Raw genomic sequence first — 23,389 nt, forward strand, 5'->3', positions numbered from 1 at the left:
AAATGTAGAAGACTTTCAACATGTTTTGATGGAATGCGTCCGTTACAAACGCAGCAGACGGAATTTAGTGTCCAAGTTAGGCCTGAATTTATTTGTAGTCGGTTTGTTCAATCAAATCTTGTCTGAAACAACTTCCCAATGTGCCAAATTTATACTAGAGTTTGTATTTAGTAGTATTAAGATCTAGTAATAATTTAGTATTATAATTTGGTTTATTTAAAAATGTTAAAATTGTTAGTTTTAGTATAGGATAAGTATAGTGCGACTGTCATGTACATATGTATAAAAGTCCCTAATAAAGATATTAAAAAAAATCATCTTGTTCATTAATTATAGTTTTATTATTAATAAAGTGTAAAATAAACATTTTTTATATTAATTATTATTATAACGTTTTGATTCAGATGTTTATCCATTTCTTTAATATATGTTATACTATAAGAATTTTCTTCTGATATATTTTTCCTTGATAATTAGCTGTGATGGGATTTGGGTAAGTAATAAAAGATATCAATAATAATCATTACAAAAATCTATTTTATTACATTACATTAAATAATATAACCCGACAAATCTTATACTAAAAATTATCACAAATTTGCTTTTATTTACAATCTAGAGCTCCTTTTTGGTTTCACTTTCGTCTTCAGTGTCTCCTGCATCATCATATTCGGTCGGTGTCTCGCCAGGTTTCAGAAGTTTTCCTACGATGTCGTATTTTTCTGAAAAAAAAAAAAACATAAAAAACAAGTTAACATCGACTAGCTCGTTGGCGCAGTTTGTGCTTTCTGTTCCGCGGATTTCGGGTTCGATTCCCGCCTTAGTCTGGGTGTAATATGTGTATTTATATATTTATGCACGTATAATTTCTATGTATATTTATAGACAAAAAAAAATAGATATAAGAGTCGGCTGTTACCTGTAACGTAAGCATTAAGTTGCTTATCATAGGAACAGACGGCCATATGTGTATATTATAAGATATTTAATTTTTTTATATATTTTTTTATAATAATATAATCAACGACTCGTTTGAACAACAGTTTACTAACTAACGTTCTTTCTAAAGTTTTTCTAAGCATTAAGTTTTGTTCCTGCATGTGTCCAACGTTTGTGTTTGCCTATATAGATGTTTGTTTCGCCTGGACGATTGTGGGCTATTACGTATTATTTTAGTTCCCTCAATGCAGGATTTTATCCGGTTTTTTTTAGGTTATATTCATGTTTGAGTCATACAATGTTATAATATATAATTTAAATAGAAATCTATTTCACCCGCTTTACACTGTGCAAGTTTTATTATGTTTAATATTATAGTCGAATATATTATTTAAATGTTAGATAACAAATTTTAACCTGCTGGGTCTGAAGATAATATAATTAATTTTGTCAAAGATAACACCAGTCATTCACCTTTGAATGTATCTGCTAATGTTTATCATTTAAAGCCATTGGCTTTTTATATATTAGATAATATATGTTTTCATATGTCGTATGTTATGTATATATAAGAGTAAAAATCTTTATATACCAGAATGTCAGTACAACATGTATACTACATACTTGGTTCCGTTCAAATTCAACTTTGAAGAGTATGTGAAATTTTACTAGCATGAATAATGCTAGTAAAATTTCACAGTACTTATGATTATATTATTTTTTAATTATTCGTTAATCAAAACATGTGATCATTTACAGGCACATAACATATCTAATATTGTACAAGTATGTTATATTACATACCTCTTTTTGATTGACAAAGTTTTATCCAGTAATCAATACAGACTTAAGAAATAAATGCAACAAGATATTAAATATTAAGTTTCGTATCCGTTTTCTAAGAGTTTTATTTTTAACACAAGAAGAAAACAACAAAGTTTCATTACGAATTTACGAATACAATAAATACATCTTTATTAACATTCGTATCGGAAGGAACTTGTTAATAAGATAATTAGGAAACTCGAAAATTATATACTGAAAATTCCGAATTCAATTTCCGAAACAAACTTAAGAAGTTACTCTTGATTAGAAAACATTGTATTGTTTCGAAAGTCAAAAGATAAATTGCATTGAGTATCTCGAATACACGCTAAATGTATTATAATTTATTCATGTGATTATTTATTCAATGGATTCCAGTAAATTTGATTGAAAGGAAATTAAAACTTTTCCGCTAAGTTTGATTCAGGGAAATTCTCTTATTATGTTGACCACGGTTTAATCAATCAAGTATCTATTGTTTGAACGACGATGAATCGCTCAATTTTCTTTGATGTACTTAATTTGTATTTCGGGAGAGTGTATAAAGTTTCTCGGAATCTACTATTGCTCGGAACCTAATATTGTATATATTAGTATTAATTAATTGCTTTACTTGTATTTTAGGATAACTTATTTCTATTGCGCTCACCGTAGTATTAGGATTATAAACTCAATTATTTCTACGTAATCTGTGTAAAAGAGTTATATCCGTGTTATAAAAAATCACTAAATTTTGTTTTCTAATGTTACGCGAATTTTACTCATTATAATGTAACGACTTTTTCGCATTTTGTCGCGGTTTTTTCGGTTAATAGAAGGCAATTGAAATTTATAATTGCATTTGCTGGCAGATGATAAAAACCGACTTCAATTACATCGACAAGTAATGCAACGTAAGTAGCTCTCATCCTAATGTGTTACACCTGGGTGACCTGGGTTACGAAGAATTATCGAAATTGTATTCGACTTTATCATCTATAGAGAAGCATTACTAATCTTCAAGGTATGAAACACCAGTGAAACACTTTTGTACGTTAGAAAAATATATACGAAGTGTGTGTGTGTGTGCAATTCATACACGGCAGAAGCGAAACTTCTGAAAAGTAGCCTACTACATAGATAGATTCGATTTCGATCGATAGTCGATTTTTTCTCAGTGAAAAATAAATAAATTAAATAATTGTGTTTGCTCGCAAACGAAAAAATACCGACTTCAATTACATCGACAAGTAATAAAAAATAATAATAATGTATTTAGAGAAACTTACATAATATGAAACCATCGAAGTAATAACTGCAACATAAGTAGACGACAAAAATTATCAAACGCACTGGTCGTCACTACGATTTTCGAGGGGTTCCCTCGATTTCTCTGGGATTCTATCATCAGATCCTAGTTTTCTGGTACCACACTTAGGATATCTCCTTTCCAACAAAAAAAGAAATATCAAAATCGATTCATAAATGACGAAGTTATCCCCGAACATACATAATATATATATATATATATATATTACAGTCGAATTGAGTAACCTCCTCCTTTTTCGAAATCGATTAAAAATAACAAAGTTATACACCGGTTTTATAACAATTACTTGTTAAAAATACCTAATTCGTAGCCACCTGTAACTAAACTCTATTATACTCTTCAGTGTTCTGTGCAATGTATTCATATTATCTGGTATATAAACTATCTACATACAAAATTATTCTGTAGGTAATATAAATTTACTGTTTACATAATTGAATGCAATTATTGCATTAGTATGACCAGTGCAATTACTTTATTTATGGAAAGAAGTACGTAGAAGTACTGTTAAAGTATTTTATAATTCTGATAACAAGAATTAAAAACTAAAGGCATAAAGGCTAGATTTATAGATATCATTGATTTTCCAATATAATTCAGTTATAATTAATATTATATTCAAATACTATTTATCATAATTAAATTAAAATATCTAATTGTTTACAATATTTTTTCGTAATAATTTTGGTTGAACACTTTAACAAGTGTACCGTTTTTTCTTTCTTTGATTTATAATACAATATGTTATTCTTTTATTTTATTTAAAGTATATAAGGAATAGTGGTTGTAAAAAAATAATTTAATGGCTTTAGAGTTCTTATATTCATCGTATAAAAAACTTCATTTAATAATATTCACAGTCTTTTAATCGAGTTAATGCAGTCCTAGATGGTGGTGATTAGGACATGTACACCCCCCATTTACCCCCCACCCCAGAGCTAGAATATAAAATACCATTATACCCGCATTCGATAATGAACTTCCCGAAGACCTGCTAAAGTTATACCTGGACAAACGCAAATATAGAAGATCAATAAAAGAACATTTATTAAAACCTTTAAGCGCTTAATAGTCACAAAACTGGTAATTACCTTAGTTATTGCTATAATACCATACCGTACGGTACCATACGGTATAAATATATGATAATATGGTATGCGACGCGGTGGCTTGTCCAGATAAACTCTTGTGAGTTTTCGCGGCAGGCTTATAAATAAGTGTTAATTAAGTATGTGTTTTTTTTTGTATTTATGAATAAATAATTTTTTTAACTGAACATTGTTTTTAAAAGAAAAAAAAAACAGTCACAATTAACATAGTCAATAAAAAGATAGTAAGCAACGTACAAGTGTGCAATTAGATGTTGAAAACATATTAATCATGATACCGATTATGTAAGTTCATGGCTTCCAGTTCTTTTCTCTTCGAAATTCATTCCAGCAATACATTCTAAGAAGTTTAATCTATGTTAAGATCCATAGTGTGTATACGCGCTTAGACAGAAGGCTAAGCGTGTAGGCAATTTTTTTTCACTAACTGTGCATGTATGCTAAGAAGATAGAGTGTAGACAAACCAAACTAAAAACAAACTTTAAAGTTAGAGATCTATTATACCATTCTTAAAAATACATTGTTCTAAATGACACGTTCTGAATTACATTTTTAGTTGAGGTTAAATGTCTCATTATCAAGAGTTTTTTCAACAACTTTATCAATGTAGCAAACAATAAACATACATGTTAATATGTTAAATAAAACATTTATTCCTAAGTTTGATAATGACGTTTAAAATTTCTGCAATGTTCGTCTGCTTAATTATCACATCGCTTTTTGAATGTCGCATACAAACAGAGGTTACATTATTAGTAAATTCTACAAGAGTTTGTTTATTTGTTTACTAGACGTCTACCGTAGCTTAACCTGCGTACAATACCGTAAAATATGTATTATAGTATGTATCGTACTTATTGCACACAAACTACTTCTAACTACATTGTGAAAATATTTACAAAAGAAATATACAAGAGACAGCCTCATTGCCAAAGCAACTGTCTCTTTCAGAGAACTTTAACTTTAGCCCATATAGTTGCTATTTTTTTGTTATATTGATATTCATATTTACTGCTATTACATCAGGTATAAGTCGTAACGGACATTTTTTAAATTACCACCTTTACTTTTCTGTATAAACAGATTAGAACATAGTTATTTATATATTTTATTCATGTGAACGAAATTTAGTGATTAGATTATAATGAAAAAAAAAAAAAAACTTTTTAGGATTTTATCGCGGTTTACTATGTTTTTTTAAATGACCGACGTTTCGGATACTTACCAGCAAACATGGTCACGTGAGGACTGAGGTATCAGACTTCCTAACGTTACAAAGTTATTCGAAACTACCCTACGTTACATCAATATTTTAATTAGTCCTCTCTAAACAGAAAGTGCTAACTGAGTCTTCAATCAGTAGTATGTTATGCTTGGTTTTTGATTTAATTATTTTATTAATAGGATCTCAAGTAGGTGGTAATGGCCAGCCATTTTTTCTATTGAAATTTGTATGTTTTTTAACCGATTTCAAAAAAGGAGGAGTTTACTCAATTCCACCGTATATATATTTTTTATGTATGTTCGGAGATAACTTCGTCGTTTATGAACTGATTTTGATAATTATTTTTTGTTGGGAAGGATATATCCCAGGTGTGGTACCATGATAACGAAACCAGGATTTGATGATGGGATCCCAGATAAATCGAGGGAAACTCTCGAAAATCCGCATAACTTTTTACTGGGTGTACCGATTTTGATAATTTTTAATTTAATCGACAGCTGATGTTTATCATGTGGTCACATTTAAATTTTATCGAGATCTGATTACTACTTTTTGAGTAATCTGTGATAACGCGTAGGTAGTTACTTGACTTTTTTTTCGTCGATCTACGTTGTATTACTTGTCGATGTAATTGGAGTCGGTTTTTTTTTCGTTTGCGAGCAAATACAATTATTATGATCAATATTAATCTAAATTGATCTTCGACTATTTTATTTTCTAGTTTAACCTTTATATCTTTAAAATTAAGTACAATTACGTACTCCACATCTTTCTGATAATACACACAAATATTAACAATTATATGGCCTATTTTACCTCCTTTATTAGAATGTATTCAAAAATTAATTTTATTATTGACAGCAGACTAGCAACAGACAGTATTTATGAAACCTTTGTAGACACAAGTCAGTTGTTTTATCAACTGAATTTAAAATTCAATTAGGTTTTCCTTCTACACATAGACCGGTATTATCATTGTGAATGTAATTTAGGTACCTTTGAATTGTTCTTCCCATTCTTTGGCTGACGCAACCTCCTCAGGGGTAAGGTCACTGACATCATCGTATTCCTTGTCGGATGCGGCAACCTGGCCTGTCGCTAGACCTCGAGTCGCATCTTTGCCAGCAAACGCCGCATATGGGCCTCCTATAAATATGCAATTAAGTAAATTAATTTTCATTTTAAAACGCCCTTTTGTTCTTAAAGACGTGTCAAAAATTGGTTGAAAATGTTTATACGATTTTATGAGATCGAAACAGCATTTTCAAATTTTTATTTTTTTAAACTTGAATGACAATTACTTAAACTAAAAAGGGTTAAAAGTTATTCTGTTAATTAAATTATTTCTACATTAAATATTAGTTTAAAAAAAAAACAAAAAATGAATTTGGCGGTAGTTTTAAAAATATACAAATAAAACTATTTGTAAAATGAAAAAAAAGTTCAAATACCCACACTCATACAAATACAAATGTGTTTAAGTACATATATTTTTAACTCCAAACACGTAACATGGTATACAAACGGAAAGCGGGTATTAAATGTATGAAAATGTAAAACGATATTCCACTAGCAACAGTGCCATGTCTGAAACTCGGTTAATAATCACTCGTGCTGCCCACCGCAATAACATAATGGCTTCTAAATCATGATTAGGTCAGCTTGATTGTGGTTTGGCTGCACATTTTGTGTGAGCCCAATATTCAAGCATAGTTCACAATGTTCGGTATTGGACTACATGTAACAAGAAACTTGGAATTTAAAATTAGTTTAGGAAAGTTTTAATTACATTTCAAGAAATTTATAATTTGAATAATAATTAATTAATTTTACTAACTTATTTTACTAGGGTCGTTGTTATTTTATACAATTAAACTTTATGGTTAATAAGAATTTATAATTTAATCGTAATGTATTCAAAGCTGATAATGAACTTTAAAATAATCACTCTTTTTATCTACACACATTTAATAAAATTACAAACTATACTTTGATACGTGTTATGTATGAAATATAATTTTAGAAATCATCAAATTTTGTGCTAAGAAGCCTACAATTTTTATTAATACCTATATCGAAACACGAATGACATGCATTCGGTAAAATGATTAATTTAATCTAATAAGCAGTCAATTTAGTTTAATAAATAAAATATGTACAACAATAATTGATATCTTCTACATGGATTTAAAATTAAGATTAAAAATACACTGAAATTAATAAATTTCATCAAAGAAAATTTACGATAAAATTTTAAATGAATTATTTATTTCATGGAATACAAAAGCAGAAAATGCAAATAAAGATTATTAAAAATAATCTTTATTAAGTTCGTGTCATTGTGTGATCGAATATTTCGTCATAAGAATAACGTAATATAGATTCATAATATATTTTTTCATCAGACAGAACAAAAAATGTTCTGGTGCGAGTTTGAAAATATTTCGTTGGTTTTATAAAAAAAGGTTAAGCAAGTATATAATAATACAAAACCACCCCAACTGCATCATGTCACCCTAAAGGTGCTATTATGGTCATATCCAAAAGGTCTCAACGGAACCCACAATTTATGTGAATCCGTTACATTCCGTCCATCTATCTAACCCTCAGCTGTCAGTTTTATTATTTATTCTAAAGCAGGTAGAAACTTAAATTTTCAAAGAATTTTGTGTACTATGCGAACAAACATAAATTTCCATTTAAGCACATATTTTTTGGCGCTTTATTGAAACGATTTTATAAGTGTGGGTAGAATTAGTAGATGTGGGTAATAGAAGTGTTCGCCCTTCAAGTGCGAGCGAATGTTGCATCTGGCTCGTTTTTTTTTGTAATTCGACCCAAAACCCTGCTCCCTGTTACCTGCTTATTTATTCGTTAAACGAATTTACATGTAAAAAAATTATATGCGTAGAAATAAGAACCTTTACATCTTGTCTTCAATAATCTAATATCAATAAAGTTAAATATATTTAAAACCTTAACATGAATTAAAATATAATTAACATAAATATGAAGTAAATACTCATGACCCAAGACGTAACACCAGATTAAAGTCCAAGTATGGGTAAAAAAATGAGTGTCAAGGCTGAAGTCGTTGCAATTGTTTTAGTCATCATGTCTTGCAAATCGTACGATTTTTTTACATACATACTCGTATCATTTGACTTATAGTTACATATATGTATGTTTTTATCAAATAACTTATCGTGTGTATCTACGATATCTATTTCTTAGGAGAGTTCCTCCATTGATCTTCTTAAGCGTGATTGTTTTATTGTATTGCATCATATATTCGAATTTAAAATTCAAGTTTCACATTTAGCTAAATTTTTAAAATGATATCTTATAAAGCTAAATTGGTTTTAATTAAATTAATTGACAAGTACGATGATTTTTGAAAATGTGAAAGCGTATACTTTCGTACTTGACTGTATTAATCGATTGTCAAATAAATTACTTATATGCATTGAGTTACTATTATACGCTAGTAATAATAGTTCAATGCTTATATGTACTTTTAATAACTACAAATTAATTAGTAACTTAACATTTAAAGCAACTTAAATTACGACATAGCCAACATTTATCAATTTATTTAAATTATACCCTCAATTGTAGTAGTTTTCATATTACTCGTATCAAAAGAATTAATTAATAATATCATAATATCTTTTGCTTTGTTAAGTTTTAATATAGTTTTATTGGAATATAGTTGAGGATTTAATCTCTTTATAGATTGAATAACAAATGAAATCATATTCTTTGCAATTTTAAGTGGATTGATTGTAAAGTATAAGTAGAACTATTGTTTGACAATTTTGATAAGCTATAAATAACTTGCCTTGTTTGTTTTCTTTATAACTTTAGATTTTTTTGCAAATATTAACTGATATTATATTTTGCTTTGGTGCGGTGTTGGTCATTTAGTTACCAACAAACAGTGTTAAAATTCAAGGTGTGCTGCCGCGACCTCAGTTGCCGGTTTTAATAGTAGCAAAAACGACCTTTATTCTCATCACGTTTAGAAACAAAATACAATGTACAGTTTAAATACATTCGTAATACTACCTTAAGCATGTGAAATAAAAACTAATCTATGGTTTTAATTATCATGTAAATGATGTATTAAAAATGTTAAAGTACATATTATTAAAGATATAATAAAAGCGAAATAAAATGTACAACCGTAAAATTTATTTATGTTTAAAATGTAGGTATAGTAAAAATAAACTGTCAACTTACCGGGTCCGTAAAATCTCTTTCCTTTGGTCACGTCGAAAATAATACCATTAACGGCCAGTAATACTCTTCCTTCTCCTTTTGTACCATCGTATTGATTTAATTCGGCAACAGTCATATCCTTTCTCAGTCGTAACAACGGCGGTGGGGAAGGAGGTAATGGGGTATCGTCCTCTGGTTCCATGTGCGACTTTATTATCTTATAAAGAAGGTATGCTATGATAACCAACAACGTCACATTTACAGGACTCTGCATTTCATCCCACAGTGAGACTGGAGCTTCGTTTTCCGCCATGTTTATACAAATATACACGTCTTTATCGCACGAGCTGTTCAAATGGACTGACTATTTATCAACTATTGAGTGCGTAACACAAGGTCAACGTATACCGTTCCAGTTGTTTATCGATGAGAGAACGATATCAACAGCGCGTTAAATGTTTTGAATGTTACCAACATGACGGCGAGATATATGAAGTTTTGTGAATTGTAATGTGAATATCGTTCGTTACTAAGGTCGCAGAGATCATTCGCATGAATGATATATTACTGACGTATGTTTTTTTTGTATCATGTTCAATCGTTTTCGTTAAATCGATTTTATTTTATTTTTGTCAAAAAAAAAAAAAATACTGTTAAAAATTTTAATGTGTTACTTTTTTAGAATCGATGTGTTTCAAAACACGATGAAACGAAAGTGAGTTACGTTTCGACATAGTATCGAAAAAAAAACCGAAATTACTTTTAAAGTACTTTATTACTATTTTAATTAAAACAACTTAATCCTATAAACGATGATTCCACTTCGATGTGGGAATATGGAATGAACGCTTAAAAAAAAATAATACTTAAAACTAAATCCATGGGAACATTACGCTGTTGCTGCATTGACACTTTTATTCGGTAAATATAAATTGAATGAAATGCAACGTAGACAATCCCCATATGATGATAGTATTATGTAATTAGTGCGTCACGATAAAGAGAAATAAATAAACGTAAAAGATTAACTCAGCGAGAGAATGAAATGGAATGGAAAGAATGAAATATACATTACACAGTATTTGTTTTTTTACCGACTTCAAAAAAGGAGGACGTCACTCAATTCGACCATATATATTTTTTATGTATGTTCAAGGATAACTTCGTCGGTTATGAACCGATTTTGATATTTCTTTTTTTGTTGGAATGGAGATATCCTAAGTGTGGTACCAGAAAACTAGGATCTGATGATAGGATCCCAGAGAAATCGAGGGAACCCCTCGAAAATCGTAGTGACGACCAGTGCGTTTGATAATTTTTGTCGTCTACTTACGTTGCACTTATTACTTTGTTGGTTTCATATTATGTAAGTTTCTCTAAATAAATTATTATTATTTTTTATTACTTGTCGATGTAATTGAAGTCGGTATTTTTTCGTTTGCGAGCAAACACAATTATTTAATTAATTTATTTTTCACTGAGAAAAAAATCGACTATCGATCGAAATCGAATAGATCTAGTAGGCTACTTTTCAGAAGTTTCGCTTCTCCCGTGTATGAATTGCATACACACACACTTGGTATATATTTTTCTAACGTACAAAAGTGTGTTTCACTGGTGTTTCATACCTTGAAGATTAGTAGTGCTTCTCTATAGATGAAGTCGAATACAATTTCAATAATTCTTCGTAACCCAGGTCACCCAGGTGTAACACATTAGGATGAGAGCATCGAATATGAATGAGCCGACTAGATTTTTCCATTAAAAGAGTTCACGTCCATGTTAATATACCCTTTGTCGTTTCACATAAAATAGTATTAATCCCATTCGTATGAAGTCAAACTTAAAAATATAACATAAGCACCAAAGAATAAGTAGCTTATTAAAATAACTACTTTGTAACAATATTTTCATTTTTCTGTGTAGTTGAATAAGTCAAATAAGACGCTTCTTTTAATAACAAACCATTTAAACATGATGAGAGCTTGACCCATTTTTATTAATAGGAACGAAATTGAAGAGAGTACTCATTGAATTACTTCTCTATTTAAAATATTATTATGTTTTAAAATATGATTCAAACAACGAATTTTAATGAATTTCAACGAAAATATTTTGTATAACTTTGATGATTTTCCGACTAATTGGCTGATAAATGTCTGGATTCTTGGGTAGACTATTTTCTGTAGTAATGTTATTTAATAATAATGTGAATGTTTTCAATGTTAATTGAAGGGATTATTTATAACGTTCTGCAAGGTAGATGGGCATATGATATGGGCCGATGAACAATGCGAAGTGATAAAACACGACTGTAAATATTATAAACTTAAGTTTTCACGATGAGCATAGATTGTATCACTGGATAAACTCGAGTTAGCCTATATTTTAGACGAAATTAAAGAAGATATAATTTCAGACTCTAACTATAATTAACTCAAATTAGCCTATGTAACGACAATTTTTTTTTATCTTAAACAGAAAATAATTGAAAACGTATGTATTATTTATAATTGTTTTAATATTAAATTATTCCTTCGAGTCTATCATATATGTTTCACATACTATCCAATCGAAATGCAGATTGAGAATGTGTATTAATTACACGTACTTTGACGTACGTACCTTGAATGAAATCTCGAACACCCTGTTTTGTAAAACGACGTAATTTTTGACCAATATTTTTTATTTAAAAGGTTTTATTTATACAGTGGTAAATGTACCTTTTACTATTTGTAGAATACCCCAAACAATACATACACCCAAAACAGTTGTGTTACAGATACGTGCCCCATAATGACATAATAACTTTGGGGTGTCGGAAATTATGTACTACATAAAATATGCGTATGTCATACATATATTTCTACAATGTTTGTTAGTGTTACTTAGAATTGTATTATATCGAGGAATATTGTGAGACACGTTAATATACTATATTTAGAAGCATATTAACGTGGAGGGAGATTTTCTTTCTAAGTATACCCTTCATTATCAAACAATAAAGAAATTGTTAAATACAAAATATTTTAGACTTAAAAAAGGCAATAAAAAAAAAACAGTACATAAAAGTATTAAATTACGGAATTGAAAAAGGTTGTTTCGTTCTTTGATGCCATTTTAAAATCGTTGGTAATTGCCCGTTAATTTGAAGGCAAATACGTCCAATGTATTATTAGTGAGAGAGTATTTTCATTGTATTTACTGTCTTTATCTCCTAAAGTACGTAATTGGCGTAAGAGGAGAATTTCGCTTCTTGATGGTAGTTTGCTGGAAGTTTCGTTCTACGATTAAGATATTTAATTTCTTAAACTGAATTAATTTTGTTTTATTTTTTATTTTTATTAAAATACTAAGGAGCAATGTCAGGCGTAACATCTACTTGGTTCTTAACACTTTTGGTCTAGAATTAAGACTTCTGCAGACTGTTAAATTACAAATTTATTAAACTACTTATTACATAACATCAAGGATTTTCTTTATTTTAAGTCGCTAATCGCAGAATCCAACAACTGGATAGAATAATGGAACCAGATATCGTCGCGCTTAAATTCATCTTCATTCTTAATATATATTTGGATTAAATATTTGGACTTATATCTGAAACATGTGATCACACATATCACAATGAAGCAATATGGATGGTAAAATTCCAATCCTCTCCCACACAAGATATATTAATTTTCAGTTGTAAAACGTTAACAATCTGCTACAGCACAGTAACGCTAATCTTAATTATATTAAAGTAAAAAACTTGGCTGCGTACTCAGTAAAGTAAGTTCCAACTTCTTTTCATAAAAAAATTCAAACTATTGATCATCCAGTGCTATACTAAATCCGAATTTGGACACGGTATTTCAATAGCCCTATCTCTAAACTTTAGCTAAACCTCGACGCTTTTAGGCTTGCTATTAGCAAAATTAAAATCCTTCGGCGGTAATATATTACGTTGCAATTTCTTTTTGGTATCGAATATTTAACAAATACATTAGTTATTACATTATTGTAGAAGTGATGTTCTGAAAATTAACTTAAAAATATTTTCAATTAAATAGTTTTCAAAAATTTTTTTTTCGTAAATAATTATTTCGTTTTTACTGTCTTACAAAGTTTTAAGATCATTAAGATGAATTTGGTTTTTTTTTTCTAACTGATGTATATGGCTATGGCTTCACTATTAGTCACGTAAGGGTACAAAAGCTGTAGAGCAGATGCGTGCAACCTTTTTTGCCGGTCGACGAGCCACACTTCTGACCAATGTTCGCATGGACACCAACACTCGACACTAACCTTTCAACTGAGGTAGGGCACAGCAGGAATTTCCTGCTCAAAATATGGAGCAGCCCGACTGGGGTAGTACCTCGACCTTACAGAAGATCACAGCAAAATAATACTGTTTTCAAGCAGTATTGTGTTCCTGTTGGTGAGTAAGGTGACCAGAGCTCCTGGGGGATATGGGATTGGGTCGGCAACGCGCTTGCGATGCTTTTGGTGTGGCAGGTGTCTATAAGCTACGGTAATCGCTTACCATCAGGTGAGCCGTACGCTTGTTTGCCGACCTAGTGACATAAAAAAAAACTAAAGTGTAAAAGCGAATAACTACATATTTGGAATCCAGGAAATATGTAGACCAGATAGAGATGCTTTACGCTTTTTTTTTTAATCTTAAACAAACTTGACAATAATGGACAACTAGACCTTCTCCACTGACAGAGGCAACTATATTGTTTCTACGTTCTGTAGGCTCTCGTCGTCATCCTAAACCGAGGTACGATCTTACAATAGAAGATTCGGACGGACTTTGGTTCCCAGTCCTACTAAGCGATTCCATTATCACGGCTGGGTCTTTGTAACGTGAACCCCCGACCGGCGCTGTTGTGAAGACTGCTAGGGCCAACAAAAACACACATTTCGAAAAAAAAAAAAACAACCAAATCCTAAACCTTTTTTACTAGACGACGCTCAAATGTATAGGTCATTAGTGTTTGTTAATATTGCAGTCGTAAAGTAATTATTGTAATTTTATTAGTTTTCTTCTTTTTCAATATTTAGCATTTTTGCTTCCTAAACAAATCTATTTCCAATGATATAATGAGTTTCATCGATAAGATCTCCGAAAACGCACGCTAGCTCTTACTTTAAACGTAACTTAGCTTAACACCAACAATAGGTCATTTATAAGTATAACGTATACGCGACACAGAAATCATGACATTAAACTGAGTATTATTTTGTTCACTTTTCACGTGTTACTTGCTAGTTGCCATGTCTAAATGACACGTGTAAATTTGAAATTCGTTAAAAGTCACACACATTTTTAGATGATGGTGGATTTTAGATAGGATTTTAGAGGATGTTAGAGGATGTGATTATAACAGTATGGAGTGGATAGTTTGTTAACATAGTGTTCATATGAGACATACAAGACCAATACCCCGAGTATACAGCATGATAAAATTATTCCCGTATCCTGTTCCTGTCTCCTTTCTGGGTTATGGTATTCGCATGTATAATAAAATCCCACAAACAATTTTGAAATTGTCTCAACATAAATTTAAAGTTTATATTAAAAAATAATAATAGATTAAAGATTACATAGTTGATAAAGTTGTGTGGACTTAGTGACGCTGTATTTTATGCAATATATTACTAATTTTGTACTAAAACACAGTTCATATAATATTATTTTTAGTTTCTCTGCAAAATCTACATTTCAAATCGGTGGTAGCATTACTTTTTCAAAAGTAATAATCAATTTTAAATTTTAATTTGTAAAACGTCGATTCGAAAGTACTCCTGGGGGCCTATTTGAATAAAGTTGTTTTTGATTTTGATTAAATTTATACAAATATTGCCTTAAAGAGATTAAATGCTATTGAAATTGTAAAAACATTGATCCTTGAATGTCATGTTTAGATAAGGTCGAATGTAGAAACAATATTAACTGAACAAGAATACTAAATTATTAGGTCAATATTGCTTTTTAAGCAAATTGTTCTATGTATATACAAAAACAAATCCTCATTCAGTGTCGAGTATGAATATTGCATAGCAATCTATTTCAGGAATAAAACATTTTCAGCGCCGCTAAAGTTCAACATCACTTTAAAATATTCCGCTCTGTACTCCTGAAACCTGGATTAAATTTAAATAATATGAATTCTAAATCGTATCAAAATATAGATGGTTAGACTGAGCGCTAACTCGCGCCGGGTTATACGAATCAAACTATAGTATCGCTAAATTGAATATGTAAAACCGACTAAAAATATATATAAAAGTATAGTTTTTAATTACGAGGTAGTAAATAAAAAGTGAGTGTACTATTCTAAAACTTATACTTGTCATCATCATTATCATTACAGCCTATACAGTCCACTGCCAGACATAGGCCTCCACAAGTTCACGCCAAAAATGCGTGAATTCATGTGTGTTGCCCATAGTCCGAAGAGGTTGCTGCCCGTCTTCGGCCTGTGTATTTCAAAGCCAGCTGGTTATCCCGCCATCGGTCGGCTTAATCCACCACGCCGCTCCAATACGGGTTGTATAGTTATACATAGAAACATAATAATTATTTAATTATTAATTTTAATAAGATTTCATCATGTGTTATTATATAATATTTATTTTTTCTGGTGTATACCGTATATGAACTGATACGTCCTTTATGAAATGATTTTAATAATTCTTTTTTTTGTTTCGAAAATCGTAGTGACGACTAGTGCGTTTATTAATTTTTTCGTCTACTTACTTTGTATTACTTGTCGATGTAATTGAAGTCGGGTTTTTTCGTTTGCGAGCAATCACAATTATCAAAAAACGAATATTTGAATTTTCTATCAATACCTTTATTATTTTCTTTATCTCTAAAGCGAATATGGCTTGGATTTAATCCGTATCTCAATCGATATAGTGTACGATAAGTGTTGCACGTTTCGATTACATTTTAACCTTTATGCTAAGGTCGTAAGATCTACAGATATTTGGTGGGTTTACTGTACTGTCCGTAGTCTGTGCCAGTACAGAAGTTAGACCAAGTTTTGGATCAGTAATGTTTTAATGCACTCGCCTAGCTAGTGGTTTAATAAGAAACTGTTTCCATTTTCGACAGCATTTTTTTAGAGTTTATTCTTTAAGAAATGATATGGCATGAAAAAATATAGGGAGTGAAATCTTATGAAACAGTGACGTAACCTGCCTTGAAAGTAACGTTTAACGAGCAACAATGCGTATTAACGCATAATGCGAGAAAGAGATGAATATATTTTTAAATATTACAGTAATCTTTGAGGAGGAAATTCCAGTTACGTGACAGAATTGACATACATACTTTTTTATTATTTGTACTTTTATATCTAGCCACTCCCGCCACTTACAGTAAGTTCCGACCATAAGTCGTTTAACCTTCGTTAACAGAGACCGGCATTTTATAGTGTGTCTGCACTTGTTTTATGAAAACATTTAATATAGTTGTTGGATTAAACTCCAATAGGTGTGAAAGATATAACAGTCGCATATATTTGCGTCAACTCCATCAAGTAGGTGATCTCTAATCTCAACTTAGGGAACGTCATTTGTAACAAATACTATGGACGAATTCCACAATGAAGGTACAACATTGCTGTAACGTATAACTTCGACTATCGTAATGGCATCTGCAACGTTAAGCAGCATTCGGCGTAGAGTGGACGGTGCACTGCTTGACCTTAATACATAGTGTATTATATAATAAAATAAATAAATTAAATTATAAAAACATCGTTCGAAATTTATGTATATCATGTACACATAACGTTTTTATTTATGTATATAGTTTTTTTCACAATATTTTTTATAAGGATTAGGTATTGTTACAATTACAATACGTCCTTTTTAAACCGACTTCAAAAAAGGGGGAGGTTACTCAATTCGATCGTATGTATGTATGTTCGGGTTTAACTTCGTCGTTTATGAACCAATTTTGATAATCTTTTTTTGTCAGAAAGAATATATGCTAAGTGTGGTACCATGATAAAGAAACCAAGATCTGATGATGGAATCCCTGAGAAATCGAAGGACACCCTCGAAAATCCGCATAACCTTATACTAAGGTGTACCGATTTTAATGATTTTTAATTTTATCGAAAGCCGATGTTTATCATGTGGTTACACTAAAATTTCATCGAGATTTGATTACAACTTTTGGAGTAATCTTTGATAATGCGTATTTACTTGACTATTTTTTTCGTCTACCTACGTTGTATTATTTGTCAATGTAATTGAAGTCGGTTTTTTTTCGTTTGCCAGCAAACAAAATTATTAATCCCTAACTTTTTTTATTTGTTAACTAATACAAAATCGCATTTTAAATTTATTATTATTTAATAGGCCTTAAAACTAAATCCATAATTATATTATAAATGTGAAGGTAAGCTTGTTTTTTACACTTTCCCGCGAAAACTATTTAACTGATTATCATGAAGCTTTGTACATATATTCTTGGAGGTATTAGAACTTAGAAGTTGCATGAGAAACTTTAAAAAAAAATCAATGCTAGCGAAATCGCGCGTATAAGCAAGTATATAATATAATTTCTAATATTAGTCTTTATTAATTAATCTTGTCAAGATTTAAAGTTTATTTTAGAATTGTTTATTATAAGTATGTGTACATTTTAAACTTAGAACATTTAATTTGTAATTATTAATAATTTTTTGTGGCTTAAAATAAATCATACTGTATTGAGAAGTTAATATACAATATAATTATCTACAATTGATTGTAGGGTCAAGGTATCGCGGTGATCTATTCAAGGGCAGACAATATTTGTCAAAAGCAATAAACCCTACTTCAATAAAAGAAATTTTTATTTGAAATGTTGACGTCATTTCAATATTTAATAATACCTACCCTTATACTTTATTTATTGCCAATATCAATATCTCATATTCATGATAATATATTATAAATATGAACTGTAGTTTAATAAACAATTATATAAATATTATTTTCAATGTAATATGCAATAAAATAAAATAAATTAGAAATAAATGTAATATTTTTTGATATAACGTTGAAGTTATTGTGCAATCAAAATACTAGGAAGAAAAATTCGAGTGCAATGAAAACGTTCTTTAGTAGAAATACGTTGGCGGGTGGTAATCGAGCAACTTTGAAGACTGTTAGCTGTATGCATCCGAGATAGCTGGCGTCGAGATGTCATTATTCCTTCATATATGTTCTGTTAGCCGGATACTTTTTTGGTGTATGCTAGTAGTTATTATTTAATAAATAAAATTGATAAATAAATTAAGACATGATGTTCATTTTACATTAAAATGAACAAATTAGTCTAACTAAGCAGCAGATTTGAACTGAACGGGTGGTTGCCCAGGCCCTAGGAATTTCTATTAATCATACTATATACAGCGTGCTTGTACATTAATTATCTGTTCATGTTTCATGTTTTACATATACGAATTTCATTTTAAATTTTTTGCTAACTATTTTTTACAATTACTTTATTTAATATAACTAAAAAGATAGGTATCAAATATTATTTAAAGTATATAACTTTATAAAGAACATGGATATTCGTTTACGATATTTAGACAAAAATTCGCAAAGCCAACTAATTAATAACTTTATACATTCATTTAAAATATTGAAATGGCTTGATAAAATATATATAAAAGGGATCATATTAATAATGCTATGTAAATTTCTTATACAACTTTCCTTTATATCACGTCTTATAAAAGAAAGAGTCTGAAGGCGAAAAATAAATCCCGTAATACAATATACTCAAAGTATGTTTAATAATTTACTTCAATTAATTTAATAATAATTTTATATTTACATTATTATTTTATATTTATTACTATGATAGTGTGATCCTTTTGTTTTTATAAATGATAAAATATTATATTTCGGAAATAATACTAATTTTACTACATTGAAAAATAGTTGGGGACATAAAATTAATGTGATTGAGATATAAATAGCTTAACAAATAAGATATAATACAACACTTATAAAGAAAAGTAAAAAGTTTGCAGTATAGCCTCTATTGTTACGGCTGCAAGATATGAGGCGTTTATATGTTCAATGTAGCACATTGCGTTTAGAATTTATATTATTTGTTAAAACGTGATACTTTTTAAATGATATGGAGATATTTGTATTTGCAAGCATTGAATCCTAAACTATTACAAAATCTTTGGTTTATCCGTTGAGGTGAACCAGGGCTTGAAAGCCCCGTTTTACCATCTTGTGATAAACCTATCGGTAGTTTATGTACAAGATAAACTTTATAATCAATCACACAGGTCCTCAGTCGAAAATATAAATTTGTTATAGGTCACTTATTTAGTAAATCAAAGAAGGTTACTAAAATATGTATCGATAAGGAATTCACCAGAGTAGTTTTCGTAAAAGCATGCGAACTGTTTTGGGTGTTTATATGCGAGATATTGTAGATATAATATTTGCATCTCCTTATAAAGTTGCTCAGAACGAAACTTAAAAGTATCAACTAAATTCCACTGTATAACTTTAGTTAGTTTAAAAAGTTTAATAAAATAAATATATTTTAATGTTATTCGATTTTACGTTCGAATAATATTTTCAATCCGATCTATACATGTATAGTGTACAGTTTACATGTGATTGAGAGACGATATGTGAAGGAAGGTCAATGAGGTAACTCAAACCCGATGAAAATCGATCTAAAAATAAGTTTATTATGATAATCATACACAAGTCATATGTGCGGTAGTTTCAAAAGAACTAACCTAAATTAAAAAAAAGTTATTAAATTGTAAAGACAATTAAATTGCTGAATACACATTCATCATCAGGTAACTCTTACAATACTCATTAATGTATATTATATCAAGACGAAAATAATAGAAAGTATTTTTGTTGTAGTATATTCAAATCTGTTAAATATACTTTGATACTGAAACATAAATTTGTTTGTCTAAATTTTAACAATTAGGCAATGTACCGTTCTGACGTACTGGTGCGTGTAGGCGCCTAAAACACCGACGGTTTATGGATTCGATTTCCCACTCGGGATGGATATTTGTATTTCTACAAATATTTCGTTCCAATTTTGAATGTCTGTCCTTTTAAGGCTCCCCGCCCGCTTGGATAGTACATTAAGCTGTCCACGTCTGTGTTACCATAATTACCTGATAGCGACCGTTATTCGTAGTAGGGAATATATCCACCAACCCGCAGTGGAGCAGCATGGTAGATTAAGCTTCTATTCTTCCCCCACATGAAGAAAGAGGCCCATGCCTAGCAGCGGGATGGTACAGGCTGAAACGTAAGATAAAGAATAACAAGGTTATACATATGTACGTACTTACTTATTGCAGCCTTAAATTCTATTAAGGATCAATACATAGAAACGTAAAACCAATAGTGATGGAAGCGTATTCATTTGAAACTCGTTACTTGAGTAATCGTGGAAGTTTGAAGATTGTTTGCTATTTGCATTTGAGATAGCTGGCGCGTAGGTGTTATGACTGCTTCGCGTCATGTGTTCAGTACTATGTTTTACAAACATTGTTACGTACCGAATGCAGCAGACTGTGAGTCCTTTTAGAATAAATCTCATCAAGCTTGACTATTGAAGCAACAAATTGCGCTAGATCTCATTAAATTACTTTGTTTCTGCATATGTATTTCTAAATATGAATGAGATAAAATAATTTATATTTAACTAGCTGTGCCCGCGACTTCGGTCGCGTGGAACTTAAATAAAATGATTATTTTGTTCGCGGAATTACAAAATAAATAACTTTCTAAAATATAGGTAGCTTAAGTTATTCCTTATTACATCAGTTTCTGCCAGTGAAGCTCCCGTCAAAATCGGTCCAGCCGTTTTAGAGATTGGCCGGAACAAACAGACACAAAGATTGTAAAAATGTTATTTTAGTATATGTACCGTGTATAAATCCATATGTATTTAGTAAAAAGCGGTTATTTTAATATTAAAAACATACACTCCAATTTTATTTATTTGTATAGATATGCTGTCAAAGTTTTAATTTATACCAGCACATTCTGATGAATGAAACTCTTTTTAAAATAATTATCTCTTAATTACCATGTATTTCTACTGAACTTAGAATATTAATCAATAAAAAGACATACTTGGACACTAAAAAAGTGCAATACATCAAAGTTTAGTGCGAATGCAAAAAATATATGAATCATGATTATATGATCGTGATTTGTATTCCTCTAGTATCGACCATTTAGATTTCAATAGATTACATAAAACAAATAACTGTTTAAAGTAAATAAACTAAAAGTGGGAAATAATTAAAAGCGTTTCAAAGTGCATATTAAAATACACCTCGAAGTATCGTAGTTCTGTGATGTGTGGTTAAATGTTCTTGAACTAATATAATTCATTTTACCATTAAATTAAGCACGTTTAATTAAGAAGTCGGACGGTAACCACGCACTCCCGAAGTAATACTGAACAAAGTTAATTAACTGTATAAAATAAATTATATTGAAATCAAATATATGGAAGATTCGAATCGGTAACTTCGGTAAAGTTTTGACCTGCACATACGATACTGAGCTCCTCCTGTACCCAACTTTTCTTAAGCTATGTTTATGTTCACATTATACGTGTTACCGACGTCGAGCCGAGTAAGTTCACGATCTTAAAAATCGCGTTTTTAAGTTCGTACGTCTTCGCTTCAGCCTGTAATATCCCACTACTGGGCATAGGCCTCTTTCCCCATGTAGGAGAAGGATCAGAGCTTAATCCACCACGCTGCTCCAATGCAGGTTGGCGGATATATTCCCTACTATGAGTAACGATCGCTATCAGGTGTACACGATAACAACCGGGACCGACGGCTTAACGTGCTCTCCGAGGCACGGTGGGGAGACCCACAAGGACTGCACAAACACCCAGACCACGGCAAACACCTGTATGGCCAATACAAATGTTTGTCATGTGCGGGGATCGAACCCGCAACCGCCAGCGCAACAGGCACAATCCATGACCGTAACCGTTGCGCCAACGCGGCGTCACGTCTATCACCCCCTTAAGGTGTACCAAAAAACGATGATATTATTTTTTAAAACTTTTTTTTTTCTCCATGTGTAGGAGGCTGCCACTGCCAGTCCCACCCACGGAGTTGCAGCTGACGGTCGCGAATACTCATAATATACATCCCTAATGAATTTTACGAAGTTTCGAATGGGAGGAAATAATTGACCAAATTTGTACCTGTCTCCAAAGCCCGGACCATTATGTCAAGTAATTGTCATGTCGGTCTTTTTGCCGATTAATCACGTATAAGGTGCCAACTACAAACGTAGCTGAGTTATCTGTTTTTACATTGATGTTAAAGATTGTTCGTTATTGAATTTAAAAGAAAAAGAAAACATTGATTGAAAAAAATAATACTCACCTAAAAACTAAGTAGTTAATTTTAAATTATAACGATAAAAATAGAATTCCAGGACTAGGATCACTACATACTTTGAAGTCTTTGAAGTTGAGTGGAAAGACTTTAGAAAAAAAATAATAATTGTAAGGTCTGGAATCAACTAGAGCATGTAATTCTGTTCGCTCTTGTCCATTTTAATCATTCCATTAAAATAAAATGTAATAAAATTTGAATTATCTCTACAAAGTCATTTTGCATTTGCGATAATTTATTTACGTACAAATTTAATATTCCTTACGTTCCTTTATCTAATAATATACGAACCAGTATTAATATATATTTTTTAAATATATT

At 30.5% G+C, this 23,389-nt stretch overlaps 1 protein-coding gene across 1 annotated transcript; it reads right to left on the minus strand.

The window, feature by feature from the left end:
* Positions 1-607: 607 nt before the first annotated feature.
* LOC123669954 (membrane-associated progesterone receptor component 1-like) lies at positions 608-10,050 on the minus strand. The gene is made up of 3 exons (XM_045603464.1): positions 9,651-10,050; positions 6,405-6,554; positions 608-722 (listed from the first exon to the last, which is right to left on the minus strand). Exons 1-3 carry the CDS (start codon positions 9,940-9,942, stop codon positions 616-618), a joined length of 549 nt encoding a protein of 182 aa, XP_045459420.1. The 5' UTR covers positions 9,943-10,050; the 3' UTR covers positions 608-615.
* Between the last annotated feature and the right edge of the window lie 13,339 nt (positions 10,051-23,389).

The sequence above is a fragment of the Melitaea cinxia genome, chromosome 4 (assembly GCF_905220565.1).
Source record: "Melitaea cinxia chromosome 4, ilMelCinx1.1, whole genome shotgun sequence".
In the NCBI taxonomy this organism is placed as follows: domain Eukaryota; kingdom Metazoa; phylum Arthropoda; class Insecta; order Lepidoptera; family Nymphalidae; genus Melitaea; species Melitaea cinxia.